At 34.1% G+C, this 16,842-nt stretch overlaps 1 protein-coding gene across 1 annotated transcript in view; it reads left to right on the top strand.

Moving 5' to 3' along the window:
- Positions 1-16: 16 nt before the first annotated feature.
- Sass6 (SAS-6 centriolar assembly protein) overlaps positions 17-16,842 on the top strand; it is a 40,638-nt gene continuing 23,812 nt past the window's right edge. The window contains exons 1-8 of the mRNA XM_005339681.5: positions 17-268; positions 5,628-5,688; positions 7,240-7,319; positions 8,265-8,369; positions 9,185-9,356; positions 9,977-10,042; positions 11,069-11,188; positions 15,186-15,377. Of these exons, the coding sequence (XP_005339738.1) occupies positions 204-268; positions 5,628-5,688; positions 7,240-7,319; positions 8,265-8,369; positions 9,185-9,356; positions 9,977-10,042; positions 11,069-11,188; positions 15,186-15,377 (861 nt within the window). The 5' untranslated portion in view covers positions 17-203. The remainder of the gene's footprint in view (positions 269-5,627; positions 5,689-7,239; positions 7,320-8,264; positions 8,370-9,184; positions 9,357-9,976; positions 10,043-11,068; positions 11,189-15,185; positions 15,378-16,842) is intronic.

Below are 16,842 nucleotides of genomic sequence, written 5' to 3'. Positions count from 1 at the left end.
CCCTTCCGTAGCAAAACCGGAAGAGACTGACGGTGTCTGGTGAGGTCCAAACCTCCTTCGTTTTCCCTCTGTTTCTCCCCGCCTCCTCCGCGGGAGCCGAGCGCCAAACTCAAAACTTTGTCAGGACCAGCACGTCTTTCAGGCTACTACCGAGGGCCGGCCTGTTTGGCTTTTCCGCACAGCGGCCGGGGCAGGGGTCCAACATGAGCCAAGTTCTGTTCCAGCAACTAGTTCCGCTGCAGATGAAATGCAAAGACTGCGAGGAAAGGTTAGGTCCGCGTCACCCAGTGTCGGCGGGTGGCGGTTGGGGTCGGGCCAATGGGGAAAATGGCGGCTTCGGCCGGTGGGCACCGGCCTGCGGCTGGGTGTCGGGCTGGCCCCTAGGAAACTTAGTGAGAACCCAGCGGGCACCTCCTGGTTTCGTCTTTCCCCGAGTTGGCTGTTACAGAGGGGACGAAAGGAAAGGGATGAGGAAATGGGAAACCGACTCACTTTGAGTATGTCAAAAATCCTAACTTCCGAATGGCACCGTGCAGATGATAGGCTAGTGTTCATTTTTGGCAGGTAAGAGCTCTGGCCTAGAGAAATTAATTGACACCAGGGCTCACGGTGAGCTCGTGGCTGGGTCAGCATGAGAACTTGGGCCTTGGCCTCCAGCCATTTTTTTCATTCTGGGAATACATTTTTCAACTTCAACTAAAAAGAAATAATTTCAGTGGTCTTATTCACATTACTCATAAAATTACTTTTAATTGATCAAAAACAATGAGAAATTGGAAACTCAGCGAATTCACTCAAGAAATGTTGCCTCCTTGTAAACACCTGGCAGAGAACGGGCATACATTGGTCTTAGTGTAGTCTGCAGCCCAGTAGAGGAAAGACAGGCCAGCCTCTCAACTAAGTGCAAAATTGCAAGGTTGACTAAGATAGTGGTGCCGCTAGACCCTAAATCGGCTGGACTAGAGGTCAGGAGATCTAATTTTTTTTCTTCGTTCCACCCACGGATTCTCTCTTAGCTTCTGTGAACATTGCTTCCTCATCTGTGACATTGATAGAGCATACTACCCACATAGTTGTTAATGAGGATCAAGTGGAAAATGTATGTTAAAAACTAAATGGCATAGAATGTAGCATAAAATGACATTGATTTATTGAGTTGCCAGTAATGTTAAACTGTAGTATGTAATTAAGAATTGAATCTAAAATGAGTTGGCAAGCCAGACAGGAGATGGTACCAAAACCAAAGGTTCATATGGGAGATCTGTTATTTGGCTTGGTCATTCTTTGTCCTCTTCTTTTTTGGTTTTGAGGATGGAACCGGGGCTCTTGCTCATGTTAAGCACATGCTTTACCACTGAGCTATATAACAACCACCACCACCACCCCCTATTTTTTTTTTTATTCTATTGTTCTGCTAGTATGGTATCCACTAGCCACATCCAAACTGATGTGCTGTGTGAAATGCACACTGGATTTTGAAAACATGTTGTGTGGGGAAAAAAGAATGTAAACTTTCTCAGTTTTCATTTTGATAAAATGGCAATATTTGAGATATATTTGGCCAGATAAAATGCATTCTTAAAATTAGTTTACCTGCTTTTTAAAGCTTTTTAAAAATGTGGTTTCTAGAAAATTTAAATTATTACATACATTGCTCATATTTGTGACCTGCATTGTCACAGATCTAATAGGGCAACACTGTTCTACAATGATTATACAAAGAAAAAGGGATCATCATTTCTGATTCCAACATTGAAACTCTTAGCTTTTTTCCTTCTGTACATTGTTATCTCAGTTTATCGTCTTAAAACATAATTTCAGCTTTTTCATTCTTCTTGTTAGTAATCTTTCATATAGTCTTAGGATCTGTAGCATAATTCAGCAAACTAAATACTCAGTGAGACAGATGGGCCACTGTAAATAAAACTTTATTTGAACATAGCCGTGTTTATTTGCTTACAAATTGTCTCTGGCTGATTTTTGCACAAGGGTAGAAATGAGTAATTGTACTATGGTGTCTTTTTTTGCAGGAGCATGATCGGAGATATTTCTCTGTGGCAGAGCAGTTGCTTAGCATTTGTGGGGCTCTGGGTTCTATTCACAGCATTGGTGGGGCAGGGGATGGGGAGAGGGAGGAACTGCAGGGAAGGAAAGAAAGAAATGTGTAATTGAGACAGAGACCCTGTAACCTGAAAAGCCTAAAATATTTACTCTCTAGTACTTTACAGAATAATTTACTATTCCTAACCTATAGAAGAACAACCTCTTAGATTTCTTTAATTATTCAAGGCCAGTCAACTCAACCAATAGATGCAAATGGCTACTATGTACCAGAAACTGTCCTAGGTGCTAAGGATAGAAATGCTCTCTTTTCCTTCACTCATTAAACAAACAAACAAACAAACAAAAAAACAATGATTGTTGTGCCCTCAAGGAACTCAGAGTTCAATTGGGGAAATCAAAAGATTTCCTTTAGAAAGGCAGCACAGCACAAGTATGGGCTCTGGAGCCAGATTGCCTTGGTTTAAATTCTAGTTTTGCCACTTATTCACTGTTTGATCTTGTACAATTTTTTTAAAGCTTTTTTATGATATTTTGCGTTTGTGTGTATGTGTACTGAGGGTGTGAACCTAGGGCCTTACATATGCTAGGCCTGTGTTCTACCATTGTACTATACCCCTAGCCCTGATCTCATACAATTTATTTAACTTCTCTGTGTCGCATTTTAAAATTCATGATAATAGTACCTATCTCATGGGATTATTATGAGGATGAAATGAGTTAATATATTTAAGGTGCTTAGAATAGTGCCTAGAGTATAATAAACATTCATTAAACTTTAGCTCTTTGATAAAGTGTGAAGTCATGGAGAAGAAAGAAATTCAGTTAAGAATAGAGGTAATTAATGATCAGGGAACTCTGGAGGAAAATGATGTCAAGTTTTGAAGTCTATGATTTGTTGCCAACCCGCTTTTCCAGTTTTCTTTCCTCAAAAAAAAAAAAAAATCCACTCTGGTATGTTAGTTATGAAAGAATTATTGTTATTTTCTGAATGTATCTCATACTCTCTCTATACCATACTTTATTCCTGCTATTTTCTCTGCCTCAATGCTTTTTCTTTCATAATCTCCAAGGTGTATGTTAAATTCTTTCATTATAAGGATCTTTTAAAGTTGTCCAAGTTGAAAGTAATTATTCATTTATTAGCATGGTGTACGTGAGACATCTGAGTTCTAATTTAGTCTTTGCAATGTGGTTTGTGTTCTTCCATAAAATTTTTTTTAGAATGATTTAAACTATTTGTTAAAACAGATAAGATTATTGTTGTTAAATAAAATATGTAAATTGTCCACCAGGTACTTAGTTAGTATTGGTAACCTTTCCCTTCTCAAGAATTCATCAAATATAATCAGAAGCAAATCTATGGAAAAGTGATTTAATCTGACCTCAATTTGAAAACATGGATCATGTTTGTTTCTGTTTGTATCCCTAGCACCAGGCATAGTAGCTGGCTAGAGTAGCTTTCCTTTGTTTGAATTGAGAGGTTAAGATCACAGCTACTGGGTGACAGCAGTGGGCTAGAATCCAGTTCATCTAGTGTCTGAAGTTTAAGATGCTTTTTTAAATAAGAGAACACCTGTTCAAATCTACTACCTGGAGGATGTTATGTAGACACATAGTATTCAGAGTGGGACACATACTGAGATGAGAAATATCTTCTATTGAGATTTTATTGATTTATTTTATATAGGTCTTTTGTCATTAACTATTATATAGAGAAAATAAGATTTGTGATTTCAGATAGATATTTCTGAAAGCTCAGATTTTCCTACAATTTTTTTTTTTTTGTATTGGGGATTGAACCTAGAGGCATTTTACTACTGAACCACAGCCACACCTCTTTTTTTTTTTTTTTTTATCTTTTATTTTGAGACAGGGTCTGCTGCTTAGAGTCTCACTGAGTTGCTGAGTGAGACCCTAACTTGCTATCCTCCTGCCTTAGCCACTCGAGTTGCTGGGATTACAGGCATGCACCCTGGTGTTTTCTCTACAAGATATTTCTATGGTGTTATCAAAGTAAACATGGAGAATGTTTAATTTATGGATCTTGCCTCCATTTTCCTTCCAACATCTAATACATATAGGCATTTTGAATATATGCAAGAATATAATTATATGAGTGGTAAATTATCATATAAAGGACATTTTATTAAATAGATGTTTCTTGAATTTTTTCCCTACAAATTATGAAGTCTGATATTGATTCTAAAACTATGAAGCTGTAAAGCATAAAAAGTTGTCACAGTTCATATCACTATGGGAGTATGGTCTTGAATAAACTTAGAAAGATGAAAACCAAACATGACATAATGACGTTGTAGAACTAAAAAAAATCCTCACAAACCATCTAATTGAATTTGCTTGTCTTACAGATTAGGAAGTTGAAGTTTTTTTCCTCCCAAGAAAGCTTAATTTAAGTGAAATTGAAGTGATATTCTGATGTGTTTCACATACATTGCTCTACAATACTAGAAAAATAGAAATACCATATTCTCATTTTAAAAGTAATTCTTTCTGTCTTTGTGGTGTAGATCAGTGCTGCTGTTACTTTTCAGATAACAGTTAAGTGGTAACATTTAACTTCCTCATATAAACTAATATTTAGCATTTACTCATATGTTCAGTAAAAAACTTAACAAAAATGACACATTTTAAAGGAATATACAGTTACCAATTAGAGGATAAAATACCTAAGCAGTTGAATCTTAGAGAATCGTTTCCAAGTTTTCCCATTAATACTCGATTGCAATATTTATACTTTTTTTTTCTGTAGTAGATAAGTAGTAGAATGTGGAAAAGTCTTAGTTTGTATATCTAAAAAACATGTATGTGTGCAGAAGAGTAGGGAGAATGTTATATTCTTCATTCTAATATTCATATTTCAAGTTTTTTATTTTTAGTACTGGAGATTTAATCCACTGAGCCATGTCCCCAGTTCTTTCTTTATTTTTTTGAGAGACAGGGTCACAAAGTTGCTGAGGATGGCCTTGGCCTTTAACTTGTGATCCTCCTGCCTCAGCCTTCGAAGTCTCTCTGAGATTGTAGGTGTGTACTACCCGGTCCAGCTACATTTTAAGTTTTTAAAATGTAATCTGTCATAAGTCAATTCGATCACTTGAAATCCTATTTTTTTTCTTAATGAAAAAAGTTTTTACTAAATTGATGGTTTGTCTTTCAATAGACGGTATTTTGGAATCAGGGCAGTATGTTTATATACCAGAGTGGTACCAGGCGTATTTGTTATCCCATTTATCCTATCCCCCATGTTACAGGTGAGAAAAATTTAGCTTCAAAAGCTACTAGGTTACTTAGTAGAAGAACAACAATAACAAACTTCAAATCCAGTGTGCTTTCTGAAAGTCTGTCCATTGGGCTGGGGATGTGGATGTAGAGTTCTTGCTTGGCGTGCTCAAGGTAATGGGTTTAATCCTCAACACAGCAAAATAAGTAAAAAGTCTTGTGAAAAGTCTTGTGGCTTTTAAGACTTAAAAGTAGTTAATACAAATGATGGTGATAACTTGTTTCATCTGAATGTTTCTAACTGTTGGCATTGTCTTTTCATATAGGAGAATAAATGTTAGAGTAAGCATTGAACTGCAATCAGTTTCTAATCCAGTTCATAGAAAGGTTAGTATTGCTTTTCAAAATGTGATAATTTCTGAATATTGTAGATAATTATTTTGTTTTTTCAAGAACGGGAGGTCTTCAGTTTTAGATCTTGCTTTTTAATTTTGGGCCATTTTGTAACTTTCAGTCTAAGATGGTGAAATCTACTGAGACAACTAGAATATAATTATATCATATATTTTTAAATTATACATGAAGAATTAGGGCTTGTGGTAAATATCTCCTTAGGTTTGCCCAGAACATTTAAAAGTTGCAAGGATATGTTCTGCTGCTTTAAAAAATTGGCATTTCATGCTATAAATGTGCGAACAGAATAAATTGAAGTATTAAAGAGATGTTCTTGAATCTTTACTTTTTGAAGACAGACACTTGGAACATTGGTTCCATCTGATCTTCAAAAGTAAGAGTCATTAACAGAGCTAAAGAAATAGCCCAGAGGGCTAAGGAAATAGACCAAAGGGCTAAGAAATACAGCATTTGCTTTCTCTGTTATAGCTTTCCCTGAACATATTTAGGACCTAAGTAGTAGCTTTTGTTTTTGTTTTGTTTAATAATATCTTGGAGTGAATTTCTAATATCTTGGAGTGAATTTCAAGAAGTACTTCAGTAGAAGCTGCTTAACAATGGGGCATTATAAGGCAGAGCAAACACCTGAATGATTAATTTTCCAGGGCGGAGATTATTGATTGCATTTTTGGTATTATTCCTTGTACCTGCTGAACCTCTTCATTTTCCTAGCTCTACTTATTAATGGCTTAGATTTTTCTAGGGCCCTAGCAGTTCCTTGGTAGTCATGAATAGATTTTACTTCAAACTTATTCATAACATGAATGCTTAGTGCTTTATTAGTCCCTGCTCATCTTGTAGTTACACTATATTTTCTTTGCATACATAATTTTGATGTCTGTTTCTGTCAGCATTGGCTGCTATAATGCTCTGCCACACTGTAAATTTGATAACCTGGGAAGTAGCCTTTATGAAAGGAACACACTTTGTTAGAAAAATGAAGACAGATGGGTTAGCCAGCTGGAGTAGGAGAGAATAGACCCTTAATAAGAATACCTGGCAGTACGTCACCTGATACTTATCTTTTACTTGGGCCCCAGAAGCTCCTTCCTTCTCTTGGATGGATGATTATTCCTCTCTTCTGTTGATACACTTATTGCTTATGAAATACCAGGTTAGTTAATTTAAGGAAAGCAAAATATAATTGAAAGCAGTACGTTCAGTGGTAAAGAATATTTTTGCCATTATGCCATAGTGCAGTAAAGACTCATCTAAATTTCCCTATGCCTCTGATAGGATTATATTCCTAAACTTTCAATTCCTAGTATTTAATTTACTTTTACAGACCTCTCTAAGGCTTTCAAGTAGCAGAATATCTACTCCTGTTTAAGATTCTAAGTCTCTAAAGAACAATAAAAAATAAACAGCACCAGAAAACAAAGTTAACTGAAGTAATCATGGTTATATGTTGATCTTACTGGATAATTTTCCTTTCAAGAGGGAAGATCTTCTGAAAACATTTTTTTTTTTAAATCTTCTTTTTAGGATTTGGTTATTCGTCTGACTGATGATACAGATCCATTTTTTCTGTATAATCTTATTATATCTGAGGAAGATTTTCAAAGGTAAGTAATTTTTTTTCTGTTCTTATATTTAAAACTAGGAATTAGTTTCTCAGTTATATGAATATTTGTACTATTCTCTTTGAAACATACCTATTTAGAACTTTTAGTTATTCTGGGAATACTGGATTGTTTGTTGTACACTTGATTGCTGTGTTGCACGTCACTAAAACACTCAGGGGTCACTCCAGGGGAACTGGGCTGCATGAAATAACCACAAAAGAGACAGAAATACCTTTTTCTTTGGGGATGCTGTGACGGCTCCTCTGACCTTAAGGGTCTGCAGAAGGAGAGAGAGAAAGCAAGTGCTAACCCCTTTTATTGAGGAGAAGCCATTCAAATGAGGCAAAGGGTCAGGTTTTAAGGGGCTGAGTCTAGCTTCATGATGTCTGCTGTCAGCAGGTTGACTGACACCTAGGGAGGCCACACACAAAGGGCGTTTCCAAGGAACATTCTATCCCAAACAGGGCAAGGGGTAATATCACAAAGGAACAAGTGAGCATAGCTCAACCCATGGGGCTGTAGGAAGACATGCCCATTCAGGGAGACACATTTATGTTTTCTTTACCTTCAAGATCTGGCTACCGTCTTCAGTTACTTAAAAGCAACCAGATCACAGGGTGACCTACAGTGCCTCAGCTGACCAGGAGGGGAAGCAAACGCTGGTTACATGCTATGTCGGCCTCCCACACTTGATTAAGGATGTCTTTGAAAATAAATATTCATAGAATATCAGAAGTCTACATATAACAGCTCAGAAATTTCTAGCTTTGACTAAATTTCTTTACTTTTTTCTCTCATTAAGTAAATTCTATAAAATATAAAATTCCCTAGCTTAGTTCTTGATTATAATAGGTGTTTAGTAAAGAAAAAATCTTTTAGGGTATTAATTATATAAAAGATAGTAATTAAATTTTTTAAAAAATTCTTTTCCTGTTTCTTATATAGTTTAAAATTCCAGCAAGGTCTTCTGGTAGACTTCTTAGCTTTCCCACAAAAATTTATAGATCTCCTTCAACAGTGTACTCAAGAACATGTTAAAGAAATTCCAAGGTAAGTTGCATGAGAATACTACATTATTAAACAAGATAGATGCCTTTGAAAAAAAGACGAGCTGATGGCAAAATATTTCCATGAATTCTAAGTAACCCTATTTGTTTTAAAACTGGAGTAGGGATCCACTAAATTTCAAAGTTTAAGGAGTCTTGATTAAAGTCAGAAATATTTAACTATTCTCAGGTTTTGACAAAACCACTGAAGTTATCTAAAATATAGCATCAAGCATTTGCTTTTTTACTGATCTTGGAAAACAAGAAATATAAGATTTTGTATGTACATGTTCATATCTGGGGTGCTAATGCCTAAGCCATTTGCCATCAACCTTATATTGGTTTCATCAATTGATGATTTTTCAGTCATTTATTTCTATAGGAACAACAAAATGATGCTTTTCTAAATCTATCATTCTTTCTACATTGGTATAATTCTTCTATCAACTTTGCCTTATCAAGCAGGGCTATTTAATGACTTTGCAAGTTCATATAGGAAAACATAAATGCTTGATTCATACTTTTAAATTGTTAGCTTTCATAGTTAGGAGCTCGTAAACTGTTTACTCCTGTGGCATTCAATGAATTTTTGGTTTTAGGTTTTGCTCTCTGCCTTCTCACTATGAACTCAAGGACTTTTATATATTTACTGTGTTTTGTCAGCCTTTCTCACCCTAACACCCCAACTTATCTTTTACCAGTAGGAGTCCTTTTACATTAGCCCCTATGATTTCAATGTTCTCTCTTTTCTGGTCTTTCTAAGAAGAGGAGCTTCATTATTTCATTAGTTTGTTATAATGGGACATTTTCTTTTTAAAGGTTTTTGCTACAGTTAGTTTCTCCAGCAGCTATTTTGGATAATTCACCTGCATTTTTAAATGTGATAGAGACAAATCCTTTTAAGCATCTTACACATCTCTCACTAAAACTCTTACCTGGAAATGATGTGGAAATAAAGAAATTCCTAGCAGGTTGTTTGAAATGTAGTAAGGTAAGTTTTTCTTTTAAATTAGTTTTCAAAGTATTTTGATAAATCACTAAAGAGCTGCATTGCCCTTATTTTTTGTTTTCTGAATAAAGGTTTGTTGCATGTAATGAACTTAGTTTGTTGTTTTTCATTTAGTTGAGGTACAGCAAGTATAGAACTAGACCAGAAATTGAGAAACTTAGGTCCCAAGATTTTTACTAGTGTTCTATAACCTTAGGCAGGCTACCTAAAACACTTGTGTCATGATTCCATCAGTGGTATATATCTATGAGAATATCTACTCTATCTAGCTCTTCTTAAATGAGATTATATATATGAAAGTGTCTTGAATATTAAAAAATGTAATAAGATATATAGCACAAGAAAAATCATAGTGTTGCCACTTGAGTTTTTAGAAATTTTTTTACATTAAATTTATATATCAGTGCATTTCCACTGAAAATGGTGCATAGATCATCTAGGGATCTTGTTAAAATGCAGATTCTGATTTAGAAAATCTGAGATTTTGTGTATCTAACAAGCTTTTAGGATGATGCCAGTACTTATTTTACTATACTTTGAGTAGCAAGGCTACAAATGATTGAATTAAATTATAAACTGCACTATTTTATTTTTATAAATAGGAAGAAATATTATCATTGACACAATCACTAGATGATGTTACTAGACAACTGAACTTGACACAAAAGGTAATTCATATTTCACTTTGAAAGTCAAAATGTCTTTGTCTTTGTAAGTCAGTCAGATATTGATTCTTAATTGCTTCTTGAATTAAGTCCATGCTTTATATTTTCTTTCAAAGTATTTTACCATTGAATTTCCCCTGCTTTTTGCTACCTTTCACCTACTAATTTCCTTAATGTCATGCTTTCTCCTTTACTTAATTCCACTAAAAACTTCTATCATCTCCAATATGACATGCTTTCTGTAATTCTTCATGAAATAAGATATTTAGTTTCTATTATATATTAGTTCTTTTCTCTCCTTTTATTCACTTCATTTCTTTGACTTAAAATGGCTTTTCAGTTCCTATGTTCTAAACTACCTTCCCTTATGGTTAGAATTAATTCCTTTGCTGGGCTTCATCTCATTTCAGTTGTAGCTACTGCATTTTTGCCATTGGTCCTTTAAATTGACACATTTTCCCCAAATTACCTGATAAGCTGCATGGCTTCAGGCAGAAAATACTAGGGATCATGTTACTGCATTGTATGTATAAGAAATTAACTCCTCTTTATGACTTGAGTGTTCCACCTAGGTTGCTTTACTTCTTAATACCAGAATGCTTCTGGAGATTAAACCCAAGGGCACTCTACCACTGAGCTACATTTCCAGCCCTTTTTATTTTAAGACAGGGTTTGCTAAGTTGCCCAGTCTGGCCTTGAACTTTCAGTCTTTCTCTTTCAAGTTTTCCCAGAAGCTTAGTTTACAGGAGTGTGCCACCATTCCAGGCTAAGTGCTAGATAATTAAAAGTTTAATTAAAGATAATTAAGCTTAATTTTGGACCACTTGAGCTCTAAAATTCCTTTTATTCTAATCTTGATTCCCTCGAATACAAAACATCAAATATAAAAATATAAAAAAGGTTTGAGTATGTCTTGACAAGTTGAAATTTCACTTTCTTTAATACCCTTTTAAGTATTACTGTGTGTTATTCAGAAGTGTAAAATATTCAGGAGATTATCTTAATATTTTGTACCAAATTCTAATATAGACATTATCAGAAAAAATACAAGAATTAGAAAAGTTACGGAATGAATGGGAATCACACACAGCATCATTGACAAATAAGCATTCTCAGGAACTGACGAATGAGAAGGAAAAGGCTTTACAGGTAAGAATATTAGAAGGAACTGGAAAAATAAATTTTTATTGCTGTTGATTTTGTTAATTATAAAAGTAATAAATGCTTGCTTTAAATTGTTCAACCATTATGAAGTATATAAAAATTGAAAGTTTATCTTTCAAACTTAAACTAAAAGATGATTTATAAACATTTTGATGTGATTTTTCTGAACTTTTCTCTGCATGTGTAAATAATATGTGACTTATAAATATTTATTTATACTAATGCAAATTATAATTATAGATATATGTGCACACATGGTGAGTTTAATTTTGTTCTGTACAATTAAAGTCTTATTAGATAAAAAGATTATAGCCTTTTTCACTTTGCATAAGATAATTCTATCAGTTCAGATATTACTTTTTAGTGGCCGCATAGTATTCATTGAATATAATGTTATCTACTTACTGGGGGATATATAACTGCTTTGATATTTTGGCTATTACGAACAATAGTGCATTGGACATTCTTTGTTGAGATTGCAATATAGCTATATAAAATATTGAGGGATACTGTAAATTTGCCACTCAAAAAAGTCATACTAAATATAATCCCTAAGATAATTATTTCATCATCATCATTATTATTATTATTATTATTAACCTTCTTATTTGAAACCTGATCGGTATCATGGTAGTACTTTGTTTTGATTTACATTTCTTAGATTTAGAGGGAATATAAGCAACCTTTAACATGACTTTTGATGATTTTTGTTTTGAGATTACCTTTTAATATCTTTTGTTCCCTTTTGTTGTGTAATTATCATTTTCTATTGCTTTGTAGTATGACTTCTTTCTTCCGTTTTATTGCTTTTTTATTTATTTTATTTTTTTAAAGAGAGAGAGAGAAGAGAGAATTTTTTTTAATATTTATTTTTTAGTTTTTTGGCGGACACAACATCTTTGTATGTGGTGCTGAGGATCGAACCCGGGCCGCACGCATGCAAGACGAGCGCGTTACCGCTTGAGCCACATCCCCAGCCCCTGTTTTATAGCTTTTTTAATACTAAAATTTTTTATTCACTTTACCAGATGTTTGCACTTGAGAGTACAGATGATTTTTTTTATGTGTAACTTTCACCAAAATTAAGATTTGGAAAATTGTACTACCCGTCTGGGTTCCCCCATGTGCTTTCCTGACTTATCTAATACTCTTGTAGGAGGTCATCACTTGTCTGACTTCTGTCATTATTGGTTAGTTTTGCCTGTTCATACTTATTTCTCATGCTTTTAAAAAACAATATATACTGGGTTGGGTTTGTGGCTCAGTGATAGCGCATTCGTTTGGCATGCGTGAGGCACTGGGTTTGATCCTCAGCACCACATAAAAATAAATAAATAAAGGTATTGTGTCCATCTACAACTAAAAAAATATTTAAAAGAAAGCAATATATGAGTTGTCTTAATTGTTTTTACAATGATTTCTTTATATTAATAGTAGATTTTCTGTGAGGAAAGTCCTAGCAACAAGTAGAATCATCCTTCTTTTATGTATTATTATTATTTAAAAAAATTTTTTTTAGTTATACATGGACATAATACTTTTATTTTGTTTATTTATTTTTATGTGGTGCTAAGGGTTGAACCCACTGAGCCACAGCCCCAGTCCTGTATTATTTTCTTGATCCTACTTATTTACTTTTCTTTTTCATAGAATTTTCTATTAATGTTTGTTTTTCGATTCTTATAAATCCATCCCCCAAATAATTTTCTGCATCTCATGTTCTCCTAAAACTACTGTGTGCCCTAAGACTATATAGGATAGTCTTTTAATTTGTTCTAATTAGTTATACATGACAGAATATATTTTGACACATTGTACACAAATGGAGCACAACTTCTCATTCCTCTGGCTGTGCATGGTGCACATTATTACCCTATATACATGTATGATTACACTGGTTGTGTAATCATACATGTATATAGGGTAATAATGTCCATTTCATTCCACCATCTTTCCTGTCCCCTTTCCCTCCCTCCCTCCCCTCTGTCCAATCCAAAATTCCTCCATTGTTCCCTACTCACCCCCCATAAGATATTCTTTTGACATATATGCTTCTACCTGTACAAATTATCCCTTTTTCATTGGGTTTTATTGTTTTCCTGAAGCTATCCTGCCAAAGATTAGTCTTCCAAATGGAAATGATTTTTCTTAATTTTTTTTCTAAAAAGTTCAAATGATTCAGAAGTAAATAAATATATACTTTGTAATCCTATCACTCATTCTTTTTTTTTTCTTTAGAAAAGGACCACAATAAAATCATTATTTGTACTGCACTTGTCCTCTATTGATTGTCTTTAATGTCTTGATAGGCTTATTCTAGTTTTTTTTTTTTCATGATTACTTGTTCAGTATTTTACATGATGGTATTTTCATTTTTATATGGGCTCCTTTCTGGTTTTTATGTCATTTGCCCTTTCTCTCCAAAAATGAGGGACTCCCTAAAGTAGTAATTGTAAGAGTCTCAGAATATTTTATGAAAGAGGACTTCTCCTGCACTACTGATAAGAATTTGAATGGGAACAAGTTTTCTGCAATGTTATTTTTTATTTTTATTTTTATTTTGGTACTGGAGATTGAACCCATGGGTGCTTTACCAGTGAGCTCCATCTTCAGCCCTTTTTATTTTTTTGAGACAGGTGTTACTAAGTTGCTTAGTACCTTGCCAAATTGCTGAGGCTACCCTTGAACTTGCTAACCTCCTGCATCTCTGGGATTACATTCGTGAGCCTCCACACCTGGCCAGTCTTGTAACTTTATTAGTTTTTTTTTGTTGTTGTTGTTTATATTCTCCAATCTGTAATTTGATTATGAGAAACTAATTTTGATTTTGGATTTCAGATCTGTGATTAATACAGTTTTACTTGTAATTGTGAAAAACTGGAAACTAAAATGTCTATATTGGAGCAGGGGTTAGGTGAATTATCAGTAGCCATGGCATGAAATATTTACAAAGGGAGAACATGTAAATTGTACAAGAATAAAAAATATGGTTAAATTGTGTACATATCTTGATTTTGTTTCATAAATTTGATTATGTATATTGTGCATAAATGTGGGGTGTTAATATGAATATATAAATGACAAGAAAGGAATATTCCTAAATATTTAAGAATGACTCCTTGTATAGGATTATGTTATCTGTAATACCCAATGTGCCTTTAAGAATGTATATATCTTTCAAAATCAAAAAAATATGCTTTCTTTTTAAAAATATTTTTGAATTTGATAGTGTTCATTAATAGATAGTGTGGTATGATTGGAACAGGCATCAGAGATTGCATCATTACAACTATGTTCACATTTTATAGTTGATAAAATGTAACTGCTGACTATGAGATTGGGCCAGTGATTAAACCTGGCCATTTTTACAGTTACAGATATTTTTCCATTATAAAACATATATGTATATACTGATTGTTAAGAACTGAAACAATACTGCGGTGCTTTAAGCAAGAACAATGTTCTTATGTACTAGTTTTTCTTTAGTGCAAATATGTTCATACTAGATATATATTTTTTTGTTTTCTTTTTTTACTTAATCATATATCATTCTTCCCTTAACTTAATGATCATTACTTCCAAACGTGAGTTTAAGAGAAGTAGAAATTCTGAACAAGATCACAATGGTAGATTTGCTTTTATTGGTGTACTTTCTCCTTCTTTTTTTTTTTAAAGAGAGAGTGATAGAGGGAGAGAGAGAGAGAGAATTTTTAATATTTATTTTTTAGTTATCGGCAGACACAACATTTTGTTTGTATGTGGTGCTGAGGATCGAACCCGGGCCGCACGCATGCAAGATGAGCGCGCTACCGCTTGAGCCACATCCCCAGCCCCTACTTTCTCCTTCTTGAAAACCATAATAGAAAATAGACCTTTTTAAAAACAGGAAACCTAATAACTTTAAAGAAGAAATTGGGGTTATTTTTCTTCAATCTTTACATATATTTGTGATTTTTTTTCATTTATTTTTATTCAATAATAGGTACAAGTTCAATATCAACAGCAGCATGAACAACAGAAAAAAGATTTAGAAATCCTCCATCAACGAAATATCCACCAGCTACAGAACAGATTGTCAGAGTTAGAGGCACTTAATAAAGACCTAACTGAAAGGAAATATAAAGGAGACTCCAGTATTAGAGAACTTAAAGCAAAACTTTCTGGTGTTGAAGAGGTATGTTGGCTTCTACCCCTGCATCCTTGCATCCTAATTTAAAAGAGTGTTTTAATTTGGTCACTTTATTTTAATTTGGTTACTTATATTACTTGTGTGGATGGGGTTCTCTGGATGTACCACAAAGATTTTTTATGGAGTTAGGATAATCATTTCAGATAAATGCAAAATGACTGAAATTTGATAAAAAGAGCTAACTCAGACAGAATTGAGGTAGGCTTGGATATCTTTAGTTAGGACCTAGAGGAGCAGTTCTTTGGCACATCTTTCTGATTTTTCAGTATATATATATATATATATACTGAAAAAAAAAATATATATATATATATTTTTTAAGAGAGTGAGAGAGGAGAGAGAGAGAATTTTTAATATTTATTTTTTAGTTCTCGGTGGACACAACATCTTTGTTGGTATGTGGTGCTGAGGATCGAACCCGGGCCGCACGCATGCCAGGCAAGCGCGCTACCGCTTGAGCCACATCCCCAGCCCTCAGTATATATTTTTTAAAAAAGATTTTTTTAGTTGTTGATGGACAAAATACCTTTATTTTATTTGTTTTTATTTTTATGTGGTGCCAGGGATCGAACCCAGTGCCTCATATATGCTAGGCAAGTGCTCTACCACTGAGCCACAGCCCCTGCCCCAATTTTTCAGTATATTTTTAATAGTAGTGTCTTTATCTCATGGGGTATTCAGTGTGCCAGGGCTAATTCTTTCCTTCAGCCTACATAATATATCAGACAATTATATGAGGCTTAGTGTTCCATAATAGTAGTGATAATGGTAAAGGTAATAATAGTTAATGTTTACCAAGTATTTAATATGTGATGGTTACTACTTGAGTGCTTTGTGTACCTTCACTCAATTCTTAAAATTCTTTTGGTGCTGTTATTTTCCCTGTTTTATAAGTTACAGAGGGGTTAAATAACTTACCTAAGGAAGAATGAGCATTGAAATCCATGTATTATTTGCCTATCTTTGGTACTACTTTGTTCTTTCAAACACCAATTTTTTTTTTTTTTTTTTTTTTTGCATGCTACAGATTGAACTCAGGGCATCAGACATGCGAGGCAAAGACTCTTATCACTGAGCTACATTCCCAGCCCCTCAGAGAAGTTTTAAAATCCTGGTTGTCATAGCATATTTGTTGATGTTTTGGAACAGATGATAGTTTCTTACCTAGCATTATTATACATTATTATCACATGAGTTATCAGAAAGTATATGTAGTTGTTTTTTTTTTTTTTTGAGATAGGTTCTCACTATGTTGCCGAGGCTGGTCTTCAGCGCCTTATCTCAAATGATCCTTTGGCCTCAGCTTCCCAAATAGCTAGGGCTTGAGGTATACACCACTGTGCTTGGCTTGTAGATATTTTTGATACCTCTTATTTCTTTTTTTTCTTTCTTTTTAATATGGTGCTGGGGATTGAACCCAGGGCCTTGTGCATGCAAGTTATTAAGAAGT

Source organism: Ictidomys tridecemlineatus, chromosome 11 (genome assembly GCF_052094955.1).
Source record: "Ictidomys tridecemlineatus isolate mIctTri1 chromosome 11, mIctTri1.hap1, whole genome shotgun sequence".
In the NCBI taxonomy this organism is placed as follows: Eukaryota; Metazoa; Chordata; class Mammalia; order Rodentia; family Sciuridae; genus Ictidomys; species Ictidomys tridecemlineatus.
The sequence above is the reverse complement of the archived record's forward strand: the minus strand, read 5'-3'. Positions and strand labels throughout refer to the sequence as shown.